Source organism: Corvus hawaiiensis, chromosome 12, assembly GCF_020740725.1.
Source record: "Corvus hawaiiensis isolate bCorHaw1 chromosome 12, bCorHaw1.pri.cur, whole genome shotgun sequence".
Classification (NCBI taxonomy): Eukaryota; Metazoa; Chordata; class Aves; order Passeriformes; family Corvidae; genus Corvus; species Corvus hawaiiensis.
Window position 1 is genome coordinate 3,367,292 of NC_063224.1, and position 22,192 is coordinate 3,389,483.

Below are 22,192 nucleotides of genomic sequence, written 5' to 3' on the forward strand. Positions count from 1 at the left end.
AAATATGTATTTGCAGGTATCAGACACTTCTACAGTTTTCCCACTGGAATCAGAAGCCAGGATAATACTCCTGGAGGCAATCTCCAATTGCTTAAGGGACCTGTTATGGCCCCATTTTGTTCCAAATCAAAGTGAGTGTTCAGGATTTAAGGAGCAGAATTGAGCAATCTGATAAACAAACAGCTGGAAGTATGCAAGGAAGTGGAGGAAAATACAGGGAGTATCAAATGATTTTCTTAGAAAGGGCATATTCTTAGAAGATATCTTCACAATTAAGGGAACTTTCAACAAAAACTGTTCTTTTGGCACTTGTACATTTGGTCTGCCAAACAGAAGAAAAAAAATCTAAAGTGCAACACCTCCCCCAATGCAGATCTTTACCCCAAAGGCTTCTCCCCATCATTTTATGCTTTGTGCTCCTGTTCCCACTCACCTTGCTTTGCTTTAGGAGGTACAGGCATATTAGTGAATTCATTCATTAAACGAACACTGAAACAGAAGGGAAGCAACAACTGGACATGAGCGGCAATTTGAGACTTAGAAGGACAAGTACTAAAATTAGCTTGTTGTCATTCTGACTGCCAAAAGACAATAAAACCAAAGCGTATCACCACGAAATCTGGGTGAAGTTCAGACATAAAAATCAACCTGATCATTGCAGTGAAACCCAGGTCTTGGGTTTGGTCTTTGGGCTGGTCCTTGCACCTCTCACACTTCCTTTCTGCATATTAAACACTACATAACACTGGTACTCCCAAGGCAACAGGAATTATCTTCCTTGACAAGCCACGCAGTTGTAAATCACCAAGTTCATTACAAAAGTGTCACCCAAAAACACACAAAAAACTTCTGGATACATATGAACTTCTAACAACAGTCATTGTTAGGTATTCCTGAATGAGTTTAGTCAGATCCCAGACTTTCATTCCTTTTTCCCAAGCTACTTACAAACTGTCTAGCATTGGTGTGGAGGTGCACGGCCTCTGCGATTTGGAATACATTGGAATGGACTTCATTAAATGATACATTGGAGGGCAAGCAACCAAGGCTTGCAGGGTCTATGCAGTGGCATTAAGGAAATATGCACAAAATGGCACCTGTGTATTAACCAAATAATTATATGCAAAATGATATGCAAAACAGAGCTGTATTTATATTATGTAGATCAATCAAAGAATTAAACTGGAAAAGAGGATGAAGCTTTATCACAACATTAACCAGCAATGTACAGAAGTTATACTAAAAAAACACCAGCATCTTGTAACATGCAGTGATTTCACCAACATTTTAATCATGGCAAAAACTTTAGTTAATGGGTAAGGAAACATTTCATCCAGGAGCAGGAGAGGAAAAGAACCTTCATAGGAAAAACTTTATAAAATTAACCATTTGAAAATTGGCAGGAGAGAACCTGGAACACATTTTCTGAGAAGAATGGAAGAAATCAGCTGAAACTTAAAGGTGCTGAGTCACCCCTGCAACCAAAGCAAAACCCACTGAGATGCGAGACATTCTGCACTGCAAAGAGTTGGGAGCAACCTTGAAAACTCCAGAGTGTGCTGGAAGAGTAATACTCTAAAAACATCACAATCTATGCTAGTTGGTGAGAGCAGTGAACAGAGGAAATGCATTTAAAAAATGGAGGGAAAGGGAAATGACAAAAAAAGGCATTGATCTCAATAGCTGAAGAGTGAGATTAATTTGATTCCTACAGTGTGCAAAAACTGAGTAATAAATTCCCATGTAAAACTTCAAGATTGAAAAAATGGGAGCTAAGATGTAGCGTATGTAACCAAATGAGTGCAGAACTGGTTATATAAGATAAAAGCTTTAGTTTAAAGCACAGTCGTTGGTCTGGAAATGGTTTATTAGGGTCTGCCATGATCAGTCTTGAAATTGATGTACAGTATTTTTCACTAGCAGTACCAGAACTAGAAGTATCCCAAGTGTCACTTGCAGTAGCCTTGCTGACATGGGAGATAATTTTTTTAATTATTAATTATTAATTTTTAATTTATTATAAAAATATTGATTTTTAAATTGTTTAAATTATTTTTATTAATATCAAAATATAGCACTGAGGGAGGGTGCTTTCTGCTTCTCAGGGTAAAAGTTATTTTTGCAGGGGAATACAACTCATTAAGAGCAAGCTCATCTTCCATATGTAGAAGGATTAATTTAACTGGTGCTTTACACAGGTGATACGACAGTGACAACCTGCTCACCACAAACCCAAATGATCCCCTTACACTGCAAAACAAAGCCCAAGAGTAAGAACAGTTACTTCAAGTGCAAAAGAGAAATAACCACTTAAATGGATGCACAGAGCCATGGGGGAACACTGCTAGGAATTAATTACAAGGCTTCCGGTCAGGAGAAGCTACAGTTCTGAAATATTCTGACACAGGTAACAAACTGCAAACAGGATTGCAGGGGAACCCTGCACACCAGGTTCAACGATCCAAAATCCCCCTGGATTTCTGGCTGCTACACTTCAACATTTTAACCACAGGAGCGGGATCTGGGAAAACAAACACTTTTATAAAATACTTACCAGAACAATCCAGAAAAACTCTGACAGATATAATATACAAATATTAACTTAAGAGCATTAATTTTTTCCCAGGGAAGGATACAGCATTGATGTAGCACCAGTTTCCTTTGTTGATCAGCCCTCGGGGTTGCAAAGACACTGGTTTATGTATTAGTCTTACATTTTCCAGTATTTCTGCAGAATGAGAAACAGTAAATTGAGCATCAACAAAACTCACGTGGCCATCAAGCAAATATCCGCTGCAGCATTACACAGTAATTCAAATCAATGAACAAGATTCCCAGAAACCTCAGCAAATGATTTTCACTCCATTTAACCACTGCTCACATTCCAAATCAGACGTTATTTCTTCCACTGAAGACATCCCGGGATTCGGATCAGGAGATGCTGGTACAAAACTGATCACTGTCATTCCAAAAACAAGACCTACTGATCTGGATGTTTGTTTACTTAAATCCAGATATTTTATTTATATTGCTACATAGATACATACATAGATATAAAATGCCATTAGCTGGAATCACTTGTCACCAGTTTTATGAAGCTTTTCCCACACGTTTCTGCTTTGAAGAGATGAAGCCAACGCAGCGGTCTCAGTTTAGAAGTTTCACCATCCACTGTCTTACAACAAAATCATCTCAGTGCAAACACAGAGACAGATGTGCTCTGTTCTTCAGAACAGCCTGTTTTATTTAAGACTTCCAAAATCTACGAGATAACAGCCTTTTACAACAGAATTCCTACTCTTTCCTGATTTCAAAGTGTGCAGCAAAGGCCCAAGTTTAAAACTTAGAAACCACTGCACATTAGTCTGTCCCAGTTATGAAACCAAGAGCAACACAGGCAGCTTTTCCAGGAATCCTGACCTGTTATTTAGGTACCTAAATAAGAACTGTTTGAAGAAAATATTGGAGCTCATACGCTTTAAACTTGCAAAACAAGGACAAGATGTATACAAGACAAAATACAAATTGCAAGTAAATATAGCAATTGTATACCGAGGGGGTTATTTATTTTTGTAATAAATGGGAGGGGCTCTATTACCCATAAGCTGGAAGAGTTTGAACTCTTCATTAAAGGACTAAACAGATAAAATGACATGACATAGGTACAAAAACAGAAGTACAAAGCTGTAACTAAGCAGAGGAGGTGGCAGAACTGCAAACAAAATCCACGTCGTTCTACTTCCAAGCTATCTCCCTATCTATAAGATCATATTTCCTACAGGTAACGCCAGTTCTAACCAAAGAGAAGTGACAAAAAAATAGAGAATTTTAAATTCAGTTATCTATTACATCAAGAACATGCCACCTGAAAGAGCAGACCGCAAAGAAATGTAAAATGGAAGATGTAGCACAGATGCAGAAGATTCTTTTCTATGAGGGCTAAAATATGTTATTAAATTACTGCTAAAGTACTTCAGAATGTATTGTTAGAGCAGCAACATTTGAACTGTGTTCACACATACAGTATTAACTCATCACTGTTGAAAATAAGGATAAAAGTAATGGGAAAGTTTCTGTTTTTCATGTCTATCAATAACTTTTTACATTAATTATTTTCTTCTCTATTTTTGCATCATGCTAAATAAAGATATTATTAGGACCTTTAGCATCCTCTTGTGGTCACAAAGCTGCTTTGTGGACAGGCTCCAGTGCAATTCCTGGGAGTTTTGCTTCTTTTAACAAAGGCTTGGGTTTGTGTACAGCAATTACATTCAGTAGCACATTTCCAATCTACATCAAACATTTACACGGTAACAAGAACAACTTTTACAAGAGTATCAGAAGAAAAATACACTTACAACCGTGAGAAAATCTTAGAAGTTCAAAACCTGTTGGAAAGCTCTTGTCATTACCCAGAAAATTCATTTCTTTTGGAGGGTGCTGACTTGTGAAATGAGGCAATATTTAGATATTTCTGTCGGTAACAGAAAGCATTTTGCTAAAGTTCATTCACTGGGTTCTGATAACAAATATCTCTCAATTTTTTTTTTAAAAAGGTGATTTCCTAATCAAAGCAAGTCCAAAATTTAATGAGAGAAGCCCTGTGGATACGGTGTCCATGCTGAAGAGATAAAGGTGGTTACAAGTTAGGAACTGAACACTTGGCTTAAGGCCCTGATTTAAAGAACATTGTGTCTGTCACTCAGATCTTTCCTCAAATCTGGGCAGTGACTAAAAAATCCCAGGACAACACTGCTGGGATGACTCTAAACAAAAACATTTCTGTAAGAATGCAGTTTGAATGTGCAAGAGGCTGCGTTTCTGAGGTTTATAAACCCCCCCAGACCCTGGATGTCTCCACAACTCCTTGCTCTAAGCATTTACCCATCTTTACAATGAGAAAAAAATCTTCTACTATGTAACACTGAAACACCTTTCTTACAATCTGAACTTATTTTTTGTTAATCACTAGTCTTGGCAGAACTGTGAGTTGCCATCTTCTTTATGAATTTGTTTTGTGCATTTTGATTTACATCCATGGTCACTCCAACAAAATCATCTGACACAAATTAAATCCAAATTTTCCATATTTGCCCACATGGTGTTTAAATCTTACTTCCATTTTTGCTGCTGCACAGTGAAATTTTCCTTCAGAAGGAATGCCCAAAGACTGCCATTGCATCAAGTCCTTAACAGCAGAATTAAGTTATCTTCCATGTTTTCAATGTAAATTGTTATTAACACACACGGGGAAAAAAAACAACAAACTTTGTCTTCTTCAGCAGTACTAAAGACACCCATCAACTCCCTAAAACTCCCAGATCCTTTTCTCTAATACTTCTACAATTAGTTTGTCACATTGTACTTGCATTTGGTTTCTGTTCTGCTGTATCCTTCCATACTTGCATTTACTGGATTCCCTTCCTTCTAATTTAAAATCATTCCGGATTTAGTCAGATCTTAAATGTTTCTGTTCTTCGATTCATCTGAAATCCTGCCTGCTGTAAACAGATTTTATGGGCACTGTTACCTCCATCATCCACAGTGAAAACACTGCAAGAGAACAGGATTCAGAAAATGGTTTTAGATTCTTTCTCCGCAATTTTTCCTAAGATTACCAAGAACAGTTAAAAGACTACTCAGAGAATTGACAGTTTTCCAAACACTTATTTCTTAGCTTATTTACAGCATTACATAAGGCATTATTAATTATCAGGTTATAATTGTAGGGGACCAATTGTGAAATGTGGCAAGTAAAGCCTTGAAGAGTCTTATTTTTTACCAATACCATTTATAACCTTACTATCCCTTAGATATTCATTATTAAATGTTTGTTCTAGCATCTAAATTAGGCTGTGGTGCATAATTACTACAGTTGCCCCTTTCTAAACACACAAGTGCAGCAGCTGCACAGCTGATACATCTTGGACACTTGTTAAAATTAAGTCTTCGGTATTTCTCATCAAGATTAACATGAAATCTGTCTGTTCTATTTATTTTCTAGTCCTGGTCACCTCCTCACCTTGTGTAGCTTGTGTCTAAATTTGAGGCCAAAGAAACGACAGATCTCTGCAGGCTGAATCAAGCAGCATTACATTATCTTCAAGGTGGCTGTGAATCGTTAACCTCTCTCTGTTGAAATTTGTCCCTGGAAAAGCAACTTCACCTCTTGTGTGCTGAGCACCTGTTCTAAATAAAAGCTGTACAGAAGGACCTCAGCACTCCAACACTGGGTTGTTTGTTAATTTGATTTATTAATTTTGCCTGTTAACTCAAGATACTGCAGGTGTAGAGTTTACCTGTGTCCAGCACCCAACGGCACTTGGGGTCAAAAATTCATTCCCATTGGCATGAGTTGAAGCTGCTGAACTCCCAGCAAATCCACGAGGATGATCTCAACTCAGGCACAGAGAAAACAAGGCACCCACCAGCAGCTCTCTCTGACAAACACACAGACCTCTATGTACCCTCACACAGTGATGCTCACCAAGGCAGGAGATTTGGAATTAAATATGTACAGAACAGAGCAAACGACCTGTTTGGAAATCACGAACTGGAACTCCTGTAACACATTTTTGAGTGTGGGTGTATGAACAAAGCACTCAGGTACCTGCTTTCCAAACAGGACAGAGAACACTCAAGTACATATAAAGAAAATAAAGAAAAACACCTTTTTGCACACAGCAAAGCACTGATTACATGGCATTCAGACCTTCAAGTGAACATTTTACACTGAAAGCAGCAGCATCTGAATTACAGGAATTGCAGCATTAGCTCCTACCTAAATCAGCTACAATGAGCAGATGAATTCCTTTTATCTATACTCAGATTATTCCTCTGCCCAAACAGCAAGCTAATAGTGAAGGTGAAGAAGAAAATGGGATAAAAGTTACATTTGTGTTTTACTGCATTGAAGACAAAATAAAAAGCTCTGCTCCCACCTGGTGGCAAAAAGTAGTACAGAAACAGTGAAAGTCTAGAAAGTTAACTTAGAACTGGAACAACCTGGACAAGATAATAAATCTTTTCCATTTATAATGGTAAGCAATCCTAGCTTTATGACTGTCACAAAATAGTTTTAAGTTAAAAATCATTACCAAATGATAGATTGAGATTTTAAGACAACATTCTTCATATGGGTTCATACAGACTGTAATCACCTGCTTTTATATATATATATATATTAATACAGTGTTTGTGACACCTAAGTGGAAAACACTCTGAAATATTAATTATTCTGACAGCTTTTCTCTCAACAGACAATTCTGAGTAATGAAACCATTGCTGAGCAAGGAGGGAAGGAGAGGCAGCACACACTTCTGGGCACTCTGAACATCATCTCCAGGTCTGTTAAGAGTGGAAATCTGACTTGAAGCTGTCACATTGAAAACAGCACTGTACTTGTAAATTAGCTTGTAGCATAAACAGCAGGATTCTGCACAAGCTTTCTCACACATAGACCACTTCACAGATTTAAAATAATTACTTTGGTTCAAACACTCATGAGTCAGTGACACAAAATGCACCCAACTGGGAGAACTTAACAGTTTCTGGCTGAATCTGTACAAACAACCTCCTGCACTTTCTAGCATTTCCCATTAGGAAAAATATGACAGGACCAGGAATCAAAACCTTTGCATCACTCATTCCCTGTCCTGATGTCCCCTCTGGACAGCCCCTTAGGGTAATTCCTCAACTGGCAATAGCTAGCACTGGTTATGGATAAAGCAATACTGTTTGTAATGGTTAAAGATAATGCTGAAATTGGAAGGACAGACCTCTCAAACAGCATCTTCGTAAATATGATATTTCCTGAATAGAAATTTCTGAAGCAAGACCTATGTAGACATTACACTTCAACTGCTGTTTAGTGCCCAGGAATTTCAGCTACTTTGGTATAAAAATAGTAACACTCTTCCTGTAATGGAACACACTGCAAAACTGTAAATACTGGATAATATAACACACCATTTTCAGAACAAACCTTTCTAACATAGTCTCCTTTTTATAACAGCACAGAGCTGAACACAACCAGCCTATTTCAAACCACAGATCACTTGCACAGACTGTCTGACAAGTTGTTTGACAAGCAGCAGTAGTTTCACCGTATCTGGGATAATGACATGGCAATGCCTGGTTGGAATGTTTACTCAGGGGGATACAAATTGGCTTATTCAAATGACATCCTTCATGCAGTGTTTGAACAGTCGGCTCATTTACCAGAGGAATGTTCTCTATCAATATTGCACGCTCCTGTTTACAAGCAGAGTTAATACCCTTCCAGTGTAACATCCACTCGTGTGTATTAACTATACCTGCAATCTTTATGGCTACAGGATCCTCTGAAACTGGAACAGGTCCCTCTTTGACTTCAACCTGTTTTTCAGGGACCAGAGGAGATGTGGCAGGAGGGGTATACTTAGTCTCAACATAGACCACAGATGTGGAAGCAGAGGGCTTGGAATTGTGAAAAAGACTAGCCCACGATTTTGCAGGCTGATTAACAGGGACTGATCCTGCAAGCGGGACCGTTGCCTCAGTAGTAGGTGAAGCTTCCTCAGGCTTAGCTTGGTCTGAGTCAGTGCTTTCCACAGTGTGCAATTCTACCCCATTGGCAGCTGTGTCCTCACCAGAGGATTCAAGTGTTTGTCCATTAGTAACGCCAAGAGTTTCAGTAGTATCAGTACCAGCATAAGACTGTACAACAGCTGTCCTTAGGGGGCTATCTCTGATGGCCTCTGAGGGGAGGCAAAACTGTTCAGAATTAGGAAGGCGGCATACCTCGGGCTGCCCGGCAGTCCTGCCGGGGGCTGCGGCGCCGGGCTCGGCACACGCAGCTCCGGCCAGGAAGTCCACAGAGCTGGCGGGGCTGCTGCAAGTCCTCGGCGTGGCCAGGGAGGGGAGGTCTCCTGCCAGCTCCGTGTCCTCCGTGCTCAGGCTGTTGAGTCCGGCGGCCGTGGCGTGGCCGTTCACCAGCGCCTCCGGGGCAGCCACGCCGTCAGGGACATCTTCCAAGTAACTGTAGTATCCAGGGGGTCTTTTTTTCTTCTTTTTCCGCTCCCTCTGCCCAAGGCCTCCAGCCAAGCTGTCGTTTTCAGCGTTGGAGCCGCTGTCCAGAGCCAGGGTGGGGTCACTGAACTGGCAGTCAATGGAGTTGTAGTTTGTGTCGCTGAGAGCATCATCTGGAGTTTTCTGAGCAGGTGCACAGCTGAGAATGAATTCTGGAGCCTGAGGATTCAGAGTACTTGAAATACTGTAGTCGGTGTTATTTAGGACAGATGACTGAGTCTCAATAACTTCATTAACACCAAATTCAATTCTCTGATACTCTTCCCCTGGACAAGAGAAAGCAAATCTGTTAAGAGAATCACACTGAATCAAAAAGCTACAAAAACAAGGAAAAAAACCTCCCTATTTTCCTGTAACTCCAAAAACAAACTACATTTCTCCAAACAAAAGTAATTCTCATTCTCAATCAAGAAGGCTTTCGTAAGATCATTTTCTTAAAGATTCAGGTTTTCTTAACAGGAGTTATGTAATTTCCAAATCACTGCACAGCTCCTGCACATAACCCCTATTAAAGTCACCTCTTAAGGAAAACTATTAAAGTCCAATGACTATAGGAATAATCTGCAATAAATTAATTATTGGATAATTGCCTATAAAATATGGTGTAATACTTTACTCCATGCTTTTTCTCAAGCCAGTCTGTTCAACTGACAATGACAAAATCTAAGCCTTTGCCTTTTTAACTTTCCCCCATCTGAGGTTTGGTTCTTGAGGGGCTGGGTTTCGTTTTCCTGGTGTGATTTATCACAATCAAAGATTTATCACAATCCTTAATAACAGAAAAATATTTTCATTAATTGCCTGGAACACTGCAATTAAAGCTTTTGTGGAACACTGCAATTAAAGCTTTTGAACCTCTAGGCTCACTGATAACTTCTTTAATTTTATCACAATTGGATTTGTTACTATGTAAGAGTAATGATATATACAAGTCCAGGATTTTACGACATGAAATACAACAGATACTCCTCAACATAAAATCAACATTCAACTTGTATATAGGAGTTGTATTGAAAAAATATGAACAGTTTTTTTTGTTTTATTGATTTATTTATTTGCCTTGGAACTAAAGAAACACTAAGAAATATTCTCATGGCACGCTGCAGTATCACAAAATATTTTCAGTCACCAAGTTCTGCAATTTCATGGAATTTATTGTTATAATGTATGTGTGCTAACTGGTAACACTGAATACTTCAGCTACAACTATTTCTGTAACTATCAAAGATAGAAAATTAATGAAACAGTTTCAGGAATTTTGAAGGTAAGTTGACATTTTAAAGCTCTGTAGGTCTTTATGGTATCTATGTTACTGTTTCAAAGACATTACATTTTAGTATTTTGTGTTTCCTCAACAATGGGGGCTGAAACACGCATTGCCGATTTTTAAGACTTGCTGCAGAACCAAACAACATTAGATATTAATTCCAAAGGAATGTAAGTGGATACACCACTAAACTTTTAAGACTTTGTGCAACTTACATTATGCATGACATGCCAACAAATGAATATTTTCAAGTACACCACAGACTCACTAAAATGAGGTGGATTTTTTTTTAAACACAACAAAAAGCAACCAACAGGTCCCAGAAAAGAAGTTATTCATTCACACATCTAAGGAAATAATCCTATGGGAAAACAATCTAGTGGAGGATATTTTGATATACGACTGTCAATGGAAGAGTTCTGCAACTCTCTGGATACTTCCTAGAAAAGTCTGCTAACAAATATTTTAGTTTTAAAAAATGTGACAGGAACAAGAATCTGTATTTTTTAATATCAAATGAAGAGTAACAAACATTCAACATGTGTTGAGGTCTGACTTATCCATGCGATACCAACATATTATGATTTAAGAACAAATTATAAAGATGTTAATTGCTTTTCTGCTTTGATCTATTAACCTGACTAAACGAGAAGCAAACACGTCACATACCAACTTCAATCTTGTTGCCAGTCAGACTAAAGGAGACTTTTTGAAAACAAAAAAGGGTAAAAATTCCACACATATCTGGATTCTCTAAATCATCTTAAGAAGAGAGTGAATTTCAAATTTCTAATTTTTTTCCCTCTCCCTGTGAGAAAGCATGTTTAACACCCTCTCTGCCATTCACCAACCACTTCTGCAATCACTGACAAGCCATCACCACCCAGAAGAGAGGGCTGAAGTTTCTTTTTTAAAAAATCAGCAGCCTGGAGCCAGGGAGGGGGGAAGCTGTGCCTGATCTGCACTGAAGAGGGAAGGGCTGGGAGAGCTCAGGCAGCACCTCCTGTTCCAGGGGCTGTCAATGCCACAGAGCCTGAGCTGGCTGTGCACACACAGCTCCAAACCAGCCACAGCTTTCTCTGCTTGCAAATGCAAAGTTTTGGGGGATTTAAGAGATATAAAACCACAACAAAACCATTCCTCATTAGTTCATCTGTTTATGGAGTGACTCCTTAGCTCAAGCATGAACCAAGAGCTGGTTCTTTCTACCCTTTGTTACAACAGCACAAAGCACAGGCAACAACTGGTAACATCAAATATTCCTCCTGCCTTGATACAAATGAATTATTGGGCACATGTCAAGTCCTACCACTTCAAATAATCCAGGACTACTTCTTTTCCAAAATCCATGTTAAAAAATGCAATAACTGCTTCAAAACAAAGAATGTGGCTTCCCTTCATGGGTGAGCCAAGTCTATCACAGCCCAAAGTACAAGCTGTCACATCTGTACCCCTGTCCTGCTCCTCTCTCCCCAGCAAGCTCCCAGCACTTGTGTGACCCAAAGCTAACCTAGCAAAAAACATCATCTAAGGGAGCATTTTTTCTAGTTTTGGTGAATTTATCAGTTTATTGTACACTAAACAATCACAAGAGCCCACTCAGGGCTAGTGGGGAGCGGAAAACAGAACAAATCCCTTACAGTTATGGCACAATGAACGATGTAGGCTGAAACCTTGCCAAGAGCATAACTGATGTTGTAGCATTTAACACACGAATTAGGAAGTTACAGCTGAGCAATTAATCTTTGCACCTTACAGCAGGATTAGAATAATAAATAACAGTAGCTACTGCATAGTTAGTCTATGGAATGACTGGCAGAAGCTCATTTGCTGTAAGATTGTCAAGTTCATTTGAGAAAAGTAAGAGGTAATTTTTTTTCCTTATTTGTTTTGACTTTCCACTTTGCTTCAGGGCATCTTTGTTTCAACCTAGTTCACAGCTCTATTTCTGAATGGACTGAAACAGATCTCTCTGCCGTGAACAACACAGCACACATATTGAAACAAGCACCGACAGATGCTCCAAGGACAGTCTATGTACAACCCCAGAATCTGTGAATGCACAGTACTAATTAGTGTGAACAGAGTTCTGCATATTAGAGCTTAAGCCATGATTTGATTACTCCTAGTAGGTATTAACAGATATTCTAATTCTGTAATGAAGTTAAACACTGAAGATAAGTATGGAAAAAAATGAAGACTATGGGGAATGGTAACATGGTACGGGTGTGTCATCATTTATAAATATAAATATTCTGCATAAACAAGCATTCCAGTTTAGTTTGCACAGCTTCCTATGCAGCCATCACAGTGATAATGTGCATGCACAGTACAGTGCAAGCTTGTTAAAGACATTTTTCAAGCAAAACCTAATTTGCTGTCATTACCTAATCTCAGGGCTGGGAGGGGTTCTCTCAAGGTCTAGGAATGATCTGAAAGACATTTGTACAAACCAACTTTCTGTATGGCTTGTGAACGTTAAAATCTCAGTCTGAAAGAACAAAACTTGAATCCAGTTAGACAAAGCAATATGTGACTAGATGCCCCTGTCACCAACAGACAATTCACACCATATGGGCTTTTTAAAGACCCTTTCTAACTCCTACTTAAAACTACTCAGGATCCTAAAACTAGTCTTGTACTAAATAAAACTCCTGAATTGTCAGAAGTGTTGCTGATCTGCTTTCAAATGGGACCTGTGGTCCTTCTTTCTGACTGCCTATCTTGTTTATCTTTAAATGCAAGGCCAAAGTCTCCAAGCACAATGATCAGGTGTTCTTAAACATTAATGTGTGGTTTGGTCCTCTTTTGACTACTTTTGAGAAATGTTCAGTCAGATACTTGCATGATTTTCTAAGGAGATCTGGAGTCATTTTCATTTACATCTGGGTCTCAGCTTCCTTGCTCTCCTCTGCTTCACGGAGGAAACAAAAAACTAATTTACCTGCTGCTTAAAATACTGTGACAGTTTGGTTTAAACTATATAGAGTGAGGATCCCAGGGCAGCTCCTACCTACCTGTCCATTTCTCATAACTCTGAAGTAAGGTCAGGCTGTAAGAGGTATGAGTTGAGGCAGATGAGACCTGTGAGCATTACAGCTTTAAAAGGGGAAATCTGTAATGTATTTTTACATTGTCACACTTTCATCAAGAGACAAAAAAACCCAAACCAGGATTCTCCAAAAAAAAAAAAAACCAAACCAGGCAGAAACAAGAGTCAAAAGGAGCACAGAACAGAGCACTGCTTGCAGAGCAGTCTTGCTGTAACTGTTAGAAAATACTCATGCTGTGGCTCTTCAGCCCCACTCACTTCCACAGCTACATCCTACAGTGTTTCCACAGGGCTCTAAGACTGTGGCACAGTCAAGGAGGAGTAAGATGTCCACTGTAATTAGCTGAAGTTCAATGCAGGATTTTCAAAACCTCTCGCAGATATCATTCAGTAAAGGAATTAAAAAAACCAACCTGCTTAATATATCCCTGTGCTGAGCAAGTTCTAACAATTAAAGAGAGGTTACAGTAAATCTCAATAAAGTGTCATAACCTTGAAGTTTAAAAAAAAAAAATCTTGATTTCTTACCATCATGAAACTTACCTGTGGATTTAATACCACATGAAACTGTTTCATTGTATGGGGGGAGCTGTACAAAAAAGAAATGAAACTTATTTAAAGGCAAAGCAAATCTATGAACATTTGATATCAGTTTCATTTGAAACATCCGAATCCTTTAAAAATAACATCATAATTGAGATTTGATTTTCGGAGAGGATGCCTTGAACTCATGCTTCTATATTTATCAAATCCCACACTGCAGCTTCAGCTGTCCTTGCAGATTACCACATTGTACTGAAAGATAAAGATTATCTTGGTTACACACTACAGGCTCACCAACCTCTCAAGCAATTCACCTCCCAGCATCAGGATCTTTCTTCATCAACTCACCCCGATTTTAGGATGAGGAACATATCCTCTTTCTATACAAAAACTGAGGATAGACCAAATTGTGAAATGATGAAACAAACTTTTGCACAGCCAACAATCACACCTAAACCTTTTGACTCTCAACCTGCTCCAGTGTGGTCCTTGAAACGTTTCAGCTAAGGTGGATTCTGGAACACATTGATCAGTCTAAGCATAATGTACTCACAGCACAGAGTTTGTAAATACATCTCGTCCAAACAGTGGCATCACTTTATGGACTCAGGGGTTGACAGAATCCTTGCTATGGTGTAACCACACGTGGGCAATTTCTAACCCCCATCCCCCCCACCTGCCCCTAAACCTCCTCAGCAGCTGAAAGCTTCTCCTGTGCCTGCAGGAACTGGCAGCCATTGCCACACTGCATTCCAGCAGCTCCCTGGAGAACATGGAACTAGTTCTGCAGTGGGAGATGGAACACTGAGGGGACAGTGCAGCTTTACAGTGCTATTCTAAATAGTAATTCAATGGTGTAACAAATAAAGGATTTCTTTATTGAAGTTTTCAGTTCTCTAAAGCTGCAGATACTTACACATTGCCTTCTTAATGCACTGCAGACACCAGTGCATCAGAAGCGGCAAGAAAAATGTTCCTGAAATTCCATTGCAAAAGTATATAAAAAGCACACATGCTGTAAATCCATGAGGTTTATGAACCTCAATACATCTTAATATATCATCTTTTCAAGTCAACAATGAGAATCAGTGGGTCAAGCTTCAGAACCTACTATCCATATTAATTCTGAACACAGGCTCAATCTAATTTTAGAGCTCTTAATGTCTATAACAAACAGTTTATGATAAACCTTGCAATTCTTGGTTTTATCCCAATCAAAGACCTTCAGAAAATAGAAAGATTTTTTAAAAAGTAGTCAGCCTCTTGGTCCCCTACATATCTGATTAATCAAAAGCACCTTTGCATAGCTGACTTGTTCTGTACAGCAGGGTCATGTGAACCATCTCAGCCAACAGGTATGAGACAGAACATGTGTCACAAATGTCACATGTAAAAGGGACATTTTTAGACAATCTTTAGCTTTAACTACTCCCTTGGGTCTGTGGTTAAGGGACCTCAGAGGGACACCAGCACATGCCAGGACTGTCCCCAACACGATGTGTGTCAAACACCACTGCAGCATTATCATCTCTGTCTCGTCCTTCTTGAATTTCACCCTGCCTTTTTCAAACCAATTTTTTACACCAATTAGTGCAAAACTAATAAGCATCATTTTTATTTCACCATCCAGGTAATTAAAACGTTGAACTGAACCAGATCAAGGACAAACTTAAGGAACATCGTTTAAGAGCTCTTTGTTTTGACAGCCAACCAGTAAGTGGTACACTGAGACAGAAAATGAAGTCACACTGGTTCAGATGCTGCAGGTTCATACTTAGAGAACAGCTTTGCAAAAGTCAAGATATGATTTTCATCTTCCCCAAGGTGAGTGTTGGAACAGCTGATGGGGGGCACTTCAGGTGACATTTCATGGGATGAAAATGTCCCACCGCTGTGACTACATTTATGGTGGGAAAACAGCAAGATCATCACAGCTACCAAGTATTACCTAAAGATCTCTTCTGTTTCCCACAGACCAGAGACACAGCTCTCCCCCTAAAAGGGCAGAAATGCTCTTTTTCCTTACCGAACTTCCCTCACTCCCTACCCCACCCCATTCCCTTCGTGCCCTTTCATTGTTCAGCAGTTTATTACACTAATTATCCTTGGAAAATTAAGCTACAGGAAGCTAAGTCACATTAACAATGGTTTGTAAACTGTGACAAAAGGATTTCCCCATCTACAGCTCGAGTGTTAGTTTCCTTTATGTTGAGAGGGCAGAATGGAAGCATGACTGAAATGTTTGAATGGAAATGTCTGGAGGAAATACATGGAAATTGACCCAGAGGAAAATTATTTTTCAAGTCTGGAGATTAGGACAATGGGATAAAACTCTTCCCTACAACGGAAAATGGTTTCATCATTCTCTACCAAGAACTACAGAGAATAAGAGCCTACAACACTATGTGAGTGGGTCATGAACTCGAACACACAAAGACAACTGTTTCCACTCTGTGGTTCTCTCCATCACTCTGATTAGTTCATTATTGATGCACTTCTCAGACCTCACATACATCCTTCCTTGTGAGCACAGCTCTGAGGCTTAGCAGTGCTTCACCTGGCCAAAATATTAAGAATCCCTGTGCTTCAAAAGGCTCCCAAGACTTAAAAGCCCACTTTACAATCAAGAACTCTGCTGGGCAAGTTCTCAGTATCTACCCCTCAAAAAAACTCCACCAAAGCTGAGGTACAGGGCTGGAAAACTCATTGTCAACATCCTACCACTACTGTCAGCTGCTCCAGCTCTGAAAGATGACAACCAGAAGGTGGAATCATTAATTTATATCTAAAAATTTACTTAATATCCACATACATGGAATGAAGACTACTGAATAATATTTTCAGTTTGTAAATTAGAAAGCCAAGTGAATGATAAAGAAGTATGTGTATTGTTGTATTTCAAATGCACACAAGAGATGGAGCTTTCAAATGTTATTTCTAAAACAAGTTTAAAGTAGATCTTACCTCAACAGAGCATCGTGGAGTCACAAAGAACTGATTAAATTCATCAGGGCTGAACTCCCCAAAAATATACTAAAAATGAAAGAGAAGGATCTTTGTTAAAGGACTATTTATATTCAATACAATAAATAAATTCATATTAAAATCCATTAAGATACTAGAATTTAGAAAGACCCATGTGCTGGGAGTCAGAAACTCTACCTGTTTGCAGCCCAACTCCCATCTTGGTTCCTTCCTACATCTTTAGCAAATAACTTTAAGCTCTGAAACTGTATACAAAGCATTTTCCTTCAAATTCCCATTGGAGGTGATCACAAACTGCTCCTCATCCTGTGACCAATTTAAAATCATCATGCAGGGTGAGGAGTTGCACCAGTTCGTACAAGCCCCACACAGAGGCTGGTTTGCCTTCTAAAGACACCCCTCACAACAGAAAATAACCCAAGAATTACGTCTTCAGAGTTCTGCTAAACTGATGAGTTACCGTCCCTGAGAGGTCAAGCACAGAACTGAAACTGCCTAGAAACTCTAAATATCATGATTTTGTTATTCCAGGAACTCTCCATAACAAACCTAAGATAAAACATCTTTCCCCATCTTTCTGCAGCTTTTCAGGTATTTTGCATCTAGACACTCTCTGAAAAAAAGTATCTAACAAGACCACAAAGAAAATTACACTAAAGTGAGAGTTTATATTTAATTTACAGAAAATAAAAGATTCCCAATAAAAAGGCCTGACCTGTTGGCATTTCACAGCACCTGGAAGTTTCTATAAACTTCCACCTCCAGCTGTAATTGACTGAATAGCACCCAAACGTTCAGGGCAGAGATATTAGGACAAAAAGAAGTTGAACAAGGAGCTGAATAAACTGACAAAACAGACAAAGAGGACTGAAAAACGCCACTCTTGGCATGTGGAAGGATATTGACTTTAGGAGTCACTAGTCAGAAGTGCTGTGGATGAAAGCAGGTCAGTCTGGCCCAGAACATCACAGTCCCCACTCCCATTTATCTCCGTGTTCTCCCAAGGTCATTCTGCACAATTCTTTGCTCTCCTCCACCCTCCCACCAGACAAGCTTTTTCAGCAGAGTTAAGTCTTGCTCGTGGTAAATCCTCAGCTTGGCTGTATCAAGATACAACAAACCAGAGTGGGAGTTGAGCCAGAGAAAAGAATTCCTAAAATCTGGGAAATCGTCTCTTCTGAAGCGCAGGCTGCCGCCACACACTGCACACACAATAACCCAATCACGGGACTTTTTTCTGAGTTTTAGGTCGTTTATTGCAATGGAACTTGATGTCTACACGACTCACAGCCATCTACATTCAGAAATTTCGAAGCTTAACTGAAAGCCAAATTCCACAGCAATTACAAACCATAGTTTTCTTACACAAAAAGTGATTCATCACACATCACTTTTACATGTGGCAGTGTGTGCCCATTTTAATGGCCTTCAGGGTTTTTAAAAACAGTAATGTAATCTAGTTTAGACTACAAACAGCTCTATCAGTCAAAACAAACTGGAACATCTGTGATTCAAAGGGTGAAGAACAGTTAAACATTTAATGCTTCAAAAACTCTTCCCACAGCCAACTGCTGCCCACCAAGGGAGAATCCAACACCCCAAACCCAACAGATCCCTAAATTGTACCTGAGTGGCTTCACAGTTCTTGGCACAGGACTCGGGCTTGGTTTATGCTCTCAATATAACCAAGGCATTTTTATTCAGCAGCACATGAACTAGACCTCATCATATTCCAAAAACAAACCTAAGAAAATCACTTGCTGACTCATCACTAAATTATGTTTTAAGAGGTATTTTTGATGCAGTCATGCAACAGAACAAAACAATCTCAAGTGTAGTCTATTAAAAGTTACATAAATCCAACCCTAATTCCTTCATGCAATAATATAATACAGTCACTTCATTTAACAACATTTTAAAGCAAAGTATCACAGGCCTGGTACTTCTTTCTGAGGTTCTTTTTTAATGAGGAAACACAAGACAAAAAACTGAACAAAGTGATCATTAACACCACTTTAATGAACTGTTTTAATGGTGTATTCATATAGAGAAATTTGTGTCTTTGCAACTCTTCCTGCATAACTTAAAACAAGACTTTAAATATTTACCAACATCTAGTCCTAGTCAGACTAAAGCTCAAAAAACCCATCCCATCTGGGCTTGAAATAAACTGAATTTTATCTGATTTATTTGTTTTTATTTACCAATGCCTCACACCTTCATTAAGTCACCAGTTAAAAGATCTCTGCACAGTAACTGACAAAAATACTGTTCCAAAACAAACCTGAGGCCATAGGACCAATGACATTAAACCTGCCCAGTTTAACCAACCTCCTCTGCCTCCAGTCAGCCTCATCTCTCCAGAAATAATTTCTGCAAGCTGGACAGAATTTTCTACCCTTTTCGAGACACAGCTACGCATTCAAGTGAAAAAGAACTGTGATATCACATCCCTTGGCAAGTATAACAATCCCTACCAAAAAACAAAGGATTCAGAGGGGAAAAAACCAATGTATTTTAAGTAATTTGAAAGACACTGTAACTCCCTGCCTGCTGTCCATCCACCCATCCCATCCATGCATCCAGCCCAAGGAATCAGTGTACCTGGCACTCCACAAGTAACCTGCGTAAGAAAATAATTGCTCGAGCTCTGAAACAGCATCAGCATTACTGCAGTACTTACCCTCCACCATTAATTCAAATTTAGAAGGTTTTCCTGCACCTGAAATGCCCAATAAGAAATTTTAAGCAAGAGAAGACTAGGATTTTATAAAAAGTAGCACACTCTTACAAGAATAACCTCATTATTAGCATGAGCTTTTGGGGTCCCAGCTTGCACCCTCAAAATTACTCCACCTAATCTCAAAATTCCCAAAGTTGCCTTTTTTCTCCAAACTGACAAATAAAATCTAATACTTAGAACATCAAACATTTAATTAAATTACTTACACAACTTACCAAGCTACTCACGACCAGCATTAATTTCTCCCCCACTCTATAAATAACATTTTAACACATGGCAGAGATACATCAGCACGTATCAAAGCTTGGCGAAACCCATTTCAGATGATTTCAATTCCAATTTTAGTATTTTCAAGTGTGCAAGAAACACATACCCATTACAACTACATCAAACTGATGCCTTTAATGCCCAACTAACCTGCCCCACGCTGTCTCAGTCTCTGATCCTGTACGTCACACTACTTTAAGGTCCCAATCAGGGATAACAGATGGACTTCACAAGCTCCAAGGAGAAGTGGGAGTCAGACACAGAAAGCCCAGGGTCAGCCCTGGAGCAGGTGAGAGATTGTGCTGTGCCTGAGATAAGCTGCTTGTCCTGCACCATCACTGCTGTGCCAAGGCAGCAACAGCCTTTCACCTGCACCAGCAACTGCACAGCTCCCTGAGCGAAGGTTGGGCACTGCACATGAGCACAGAGCTCACCTGGCCCAGACAGCAACAGCCAGGCCTATTCCTATCAATAACACAGAAACTCAGGGGATCTGGCAACATACAAACACAAAATATTAAAAAACATTATCCATGGAAAGCTGAAGTTTAATTAATAGCTCTCTACAAATTTCTTGTTAAGACAAAATAAAAAAAGAACAAAAATCAAGCTTTCTCCAACACTGTTTAACATTCAATTCCTGATTTCAAAAATTGACTTTGATTTATAGCCTCAAACAAAAACGCAGCTGCTTGAAAAGCATGTTAAACACTAGTCAATGGTGTCAGTGTTCACTCACAGGAGAGCAGGAATAAAGCTTAGGAGATCCAGTCTCACACCAAGACTGAATTTGGAAGAAAATCTGAAAAGAACATTGGGAGAAAGTTTTGAAAATTTCTGAATGTAACAATACACCCAGACTTACTTTTAAAGATACCTAATCCCTAAGAGGCTTAATTCAGTCCCATCTGCCCTCCCTCTCCTTCTCAAACCCTCTCCACAACCTATGTAAGAGCTGTCTGTCCTGGCTCCTGCGAAGGAATCATTCCTCTGGCGTTTTTGGGAGCACGTATTTCACATGCACTCCTCCCCAGATGATTTAACTCTGCAGAGCCATCACTGACCCTGCACTGAGTGTGCTCAAGGGTCCCTTAGGACACCTCAGCCTGGAGAGCTTGATTTCTGTCACAAACTAAGAGCAGTATCAGAACAGTATCAAACAAATCCCAATGACCTTCCACTTGCAACTGTATAAAAAACCAGATGGAAAATAATAACCTCCTCTGGGGGGAGGCAGGGGTGTGTGGAAAGAATGAGGCTTTGTGGAATTCTTGGAAAGGGGGGGATACACAGGACAGCTCTACCTCTGCTACCTTTCCACTTCCTTGTCAGTGCTACCAAACTTCTCCTTTGGAATGGAAAAACACCACCAAACCCAAAACATACTGATGGATCTCTTCCATTCTGCAATTCTCAACTGTAACCCAAACTGACCATTTGCCAGAGATGTACAATGTTAACAAACACACTACAATTACCAAGATTTAACTGATGTGAGTAAACACACACCAACATAATAAAATACTTTGCTTACACTGCACAATCAAGTATTTATGTATTTTCCATCTGGTATCTTCCACATTGAGGTTTCATAATCAATCACTTAAAAGAGACAATTATTCACAAGGGCTGCTTTCCACTCTGTTTTTTTAAATACTGGTTTCAACATACACAAGTTCTGAACTTCTGGGAGTTTTCAAATGTGAATCTCTTCTTGCAGATGTCACATGTATGAAACCAAGGATGAAAATAAAACTAACAATGCTTGAATAAACCTTAAAAATGAGGTAGTTTCAGACAGGACATACCTAAAATCTTTCCCTTCGAATACTAACACTAACAACCAGCACATTAACTAAAGAAAAAATTGCAAAATTAAACATATTTTATGCAATTCTAAAATGGTATATTTTCTCATGAAGCTGCTGGTGACATGCGTGTTCCAGTACTTCAAGTTTAATTTCTTTGCCTTACTTCCACCTATCAAGATTTTGCAATTGAAGTTTGGGCACTGAATGTAAAATACTGTCATACAACTCTTGGGACTACAACTAAAAAAAAAAACCCCCAAACAACTAAATTCTTAAAAATAACTGAAAGAACCAGTTAAAACTGTAGCTCTGAACTGCCTCCTGTGTTACTGAAGAGAGGATAACAAAAGAACTGCATCTGTACTCTCTCCGTCCAGTTAAAATTTTAAGACTAGAATATTACACAAATACTCCGCAGATGAGAAAGTTCCTAAAAGTGTAACATATTTGCAATG

The 22,192-nt window shown here is 39.2% G+C and overlaps 1 protein-coding gene across 1 annotated transcript in view; it reads right to left on the reverse strand.

Moving 5' to 3' along the window:
* Positions 1 to 22,192, reverse strand: part of USP10 (ubiquitin specific peptidase 10) — a 47,375-nt gene that overhangs the window by 10,667 nt on the left and 14,516 nt on the right. The window contains exons 2-7 of the mRNA XM_048316565.1: positions 16,896 to 16,964; positions 13,932 to 13,977; positions 8,316 to 9,335; positions 2,637 to 2,728; positions 949 to 1,058; positions 434 to 489 (exon numbers count right to left, since the gene is read on the reverse strand). Of these exons, the coding sequence (XP_048172522.1) occupies positions 434 to 489; positions 949 to 1,058; positions 2,637 to 2,728; positions 8,316 to 9,335; positions 13,932 to 13,977; positions 16,896 to 16,964 (1,393 nt within the window). The remainder of the gene's footprint in view (positions 1 to 433; positions 490 to 948; positions 1,059 to 2,636; positions 2,729 to 8,315; positions 9,336 to 13,931; positions 13,978 to 16,895; positions 16,965 to 22,192) is intronic.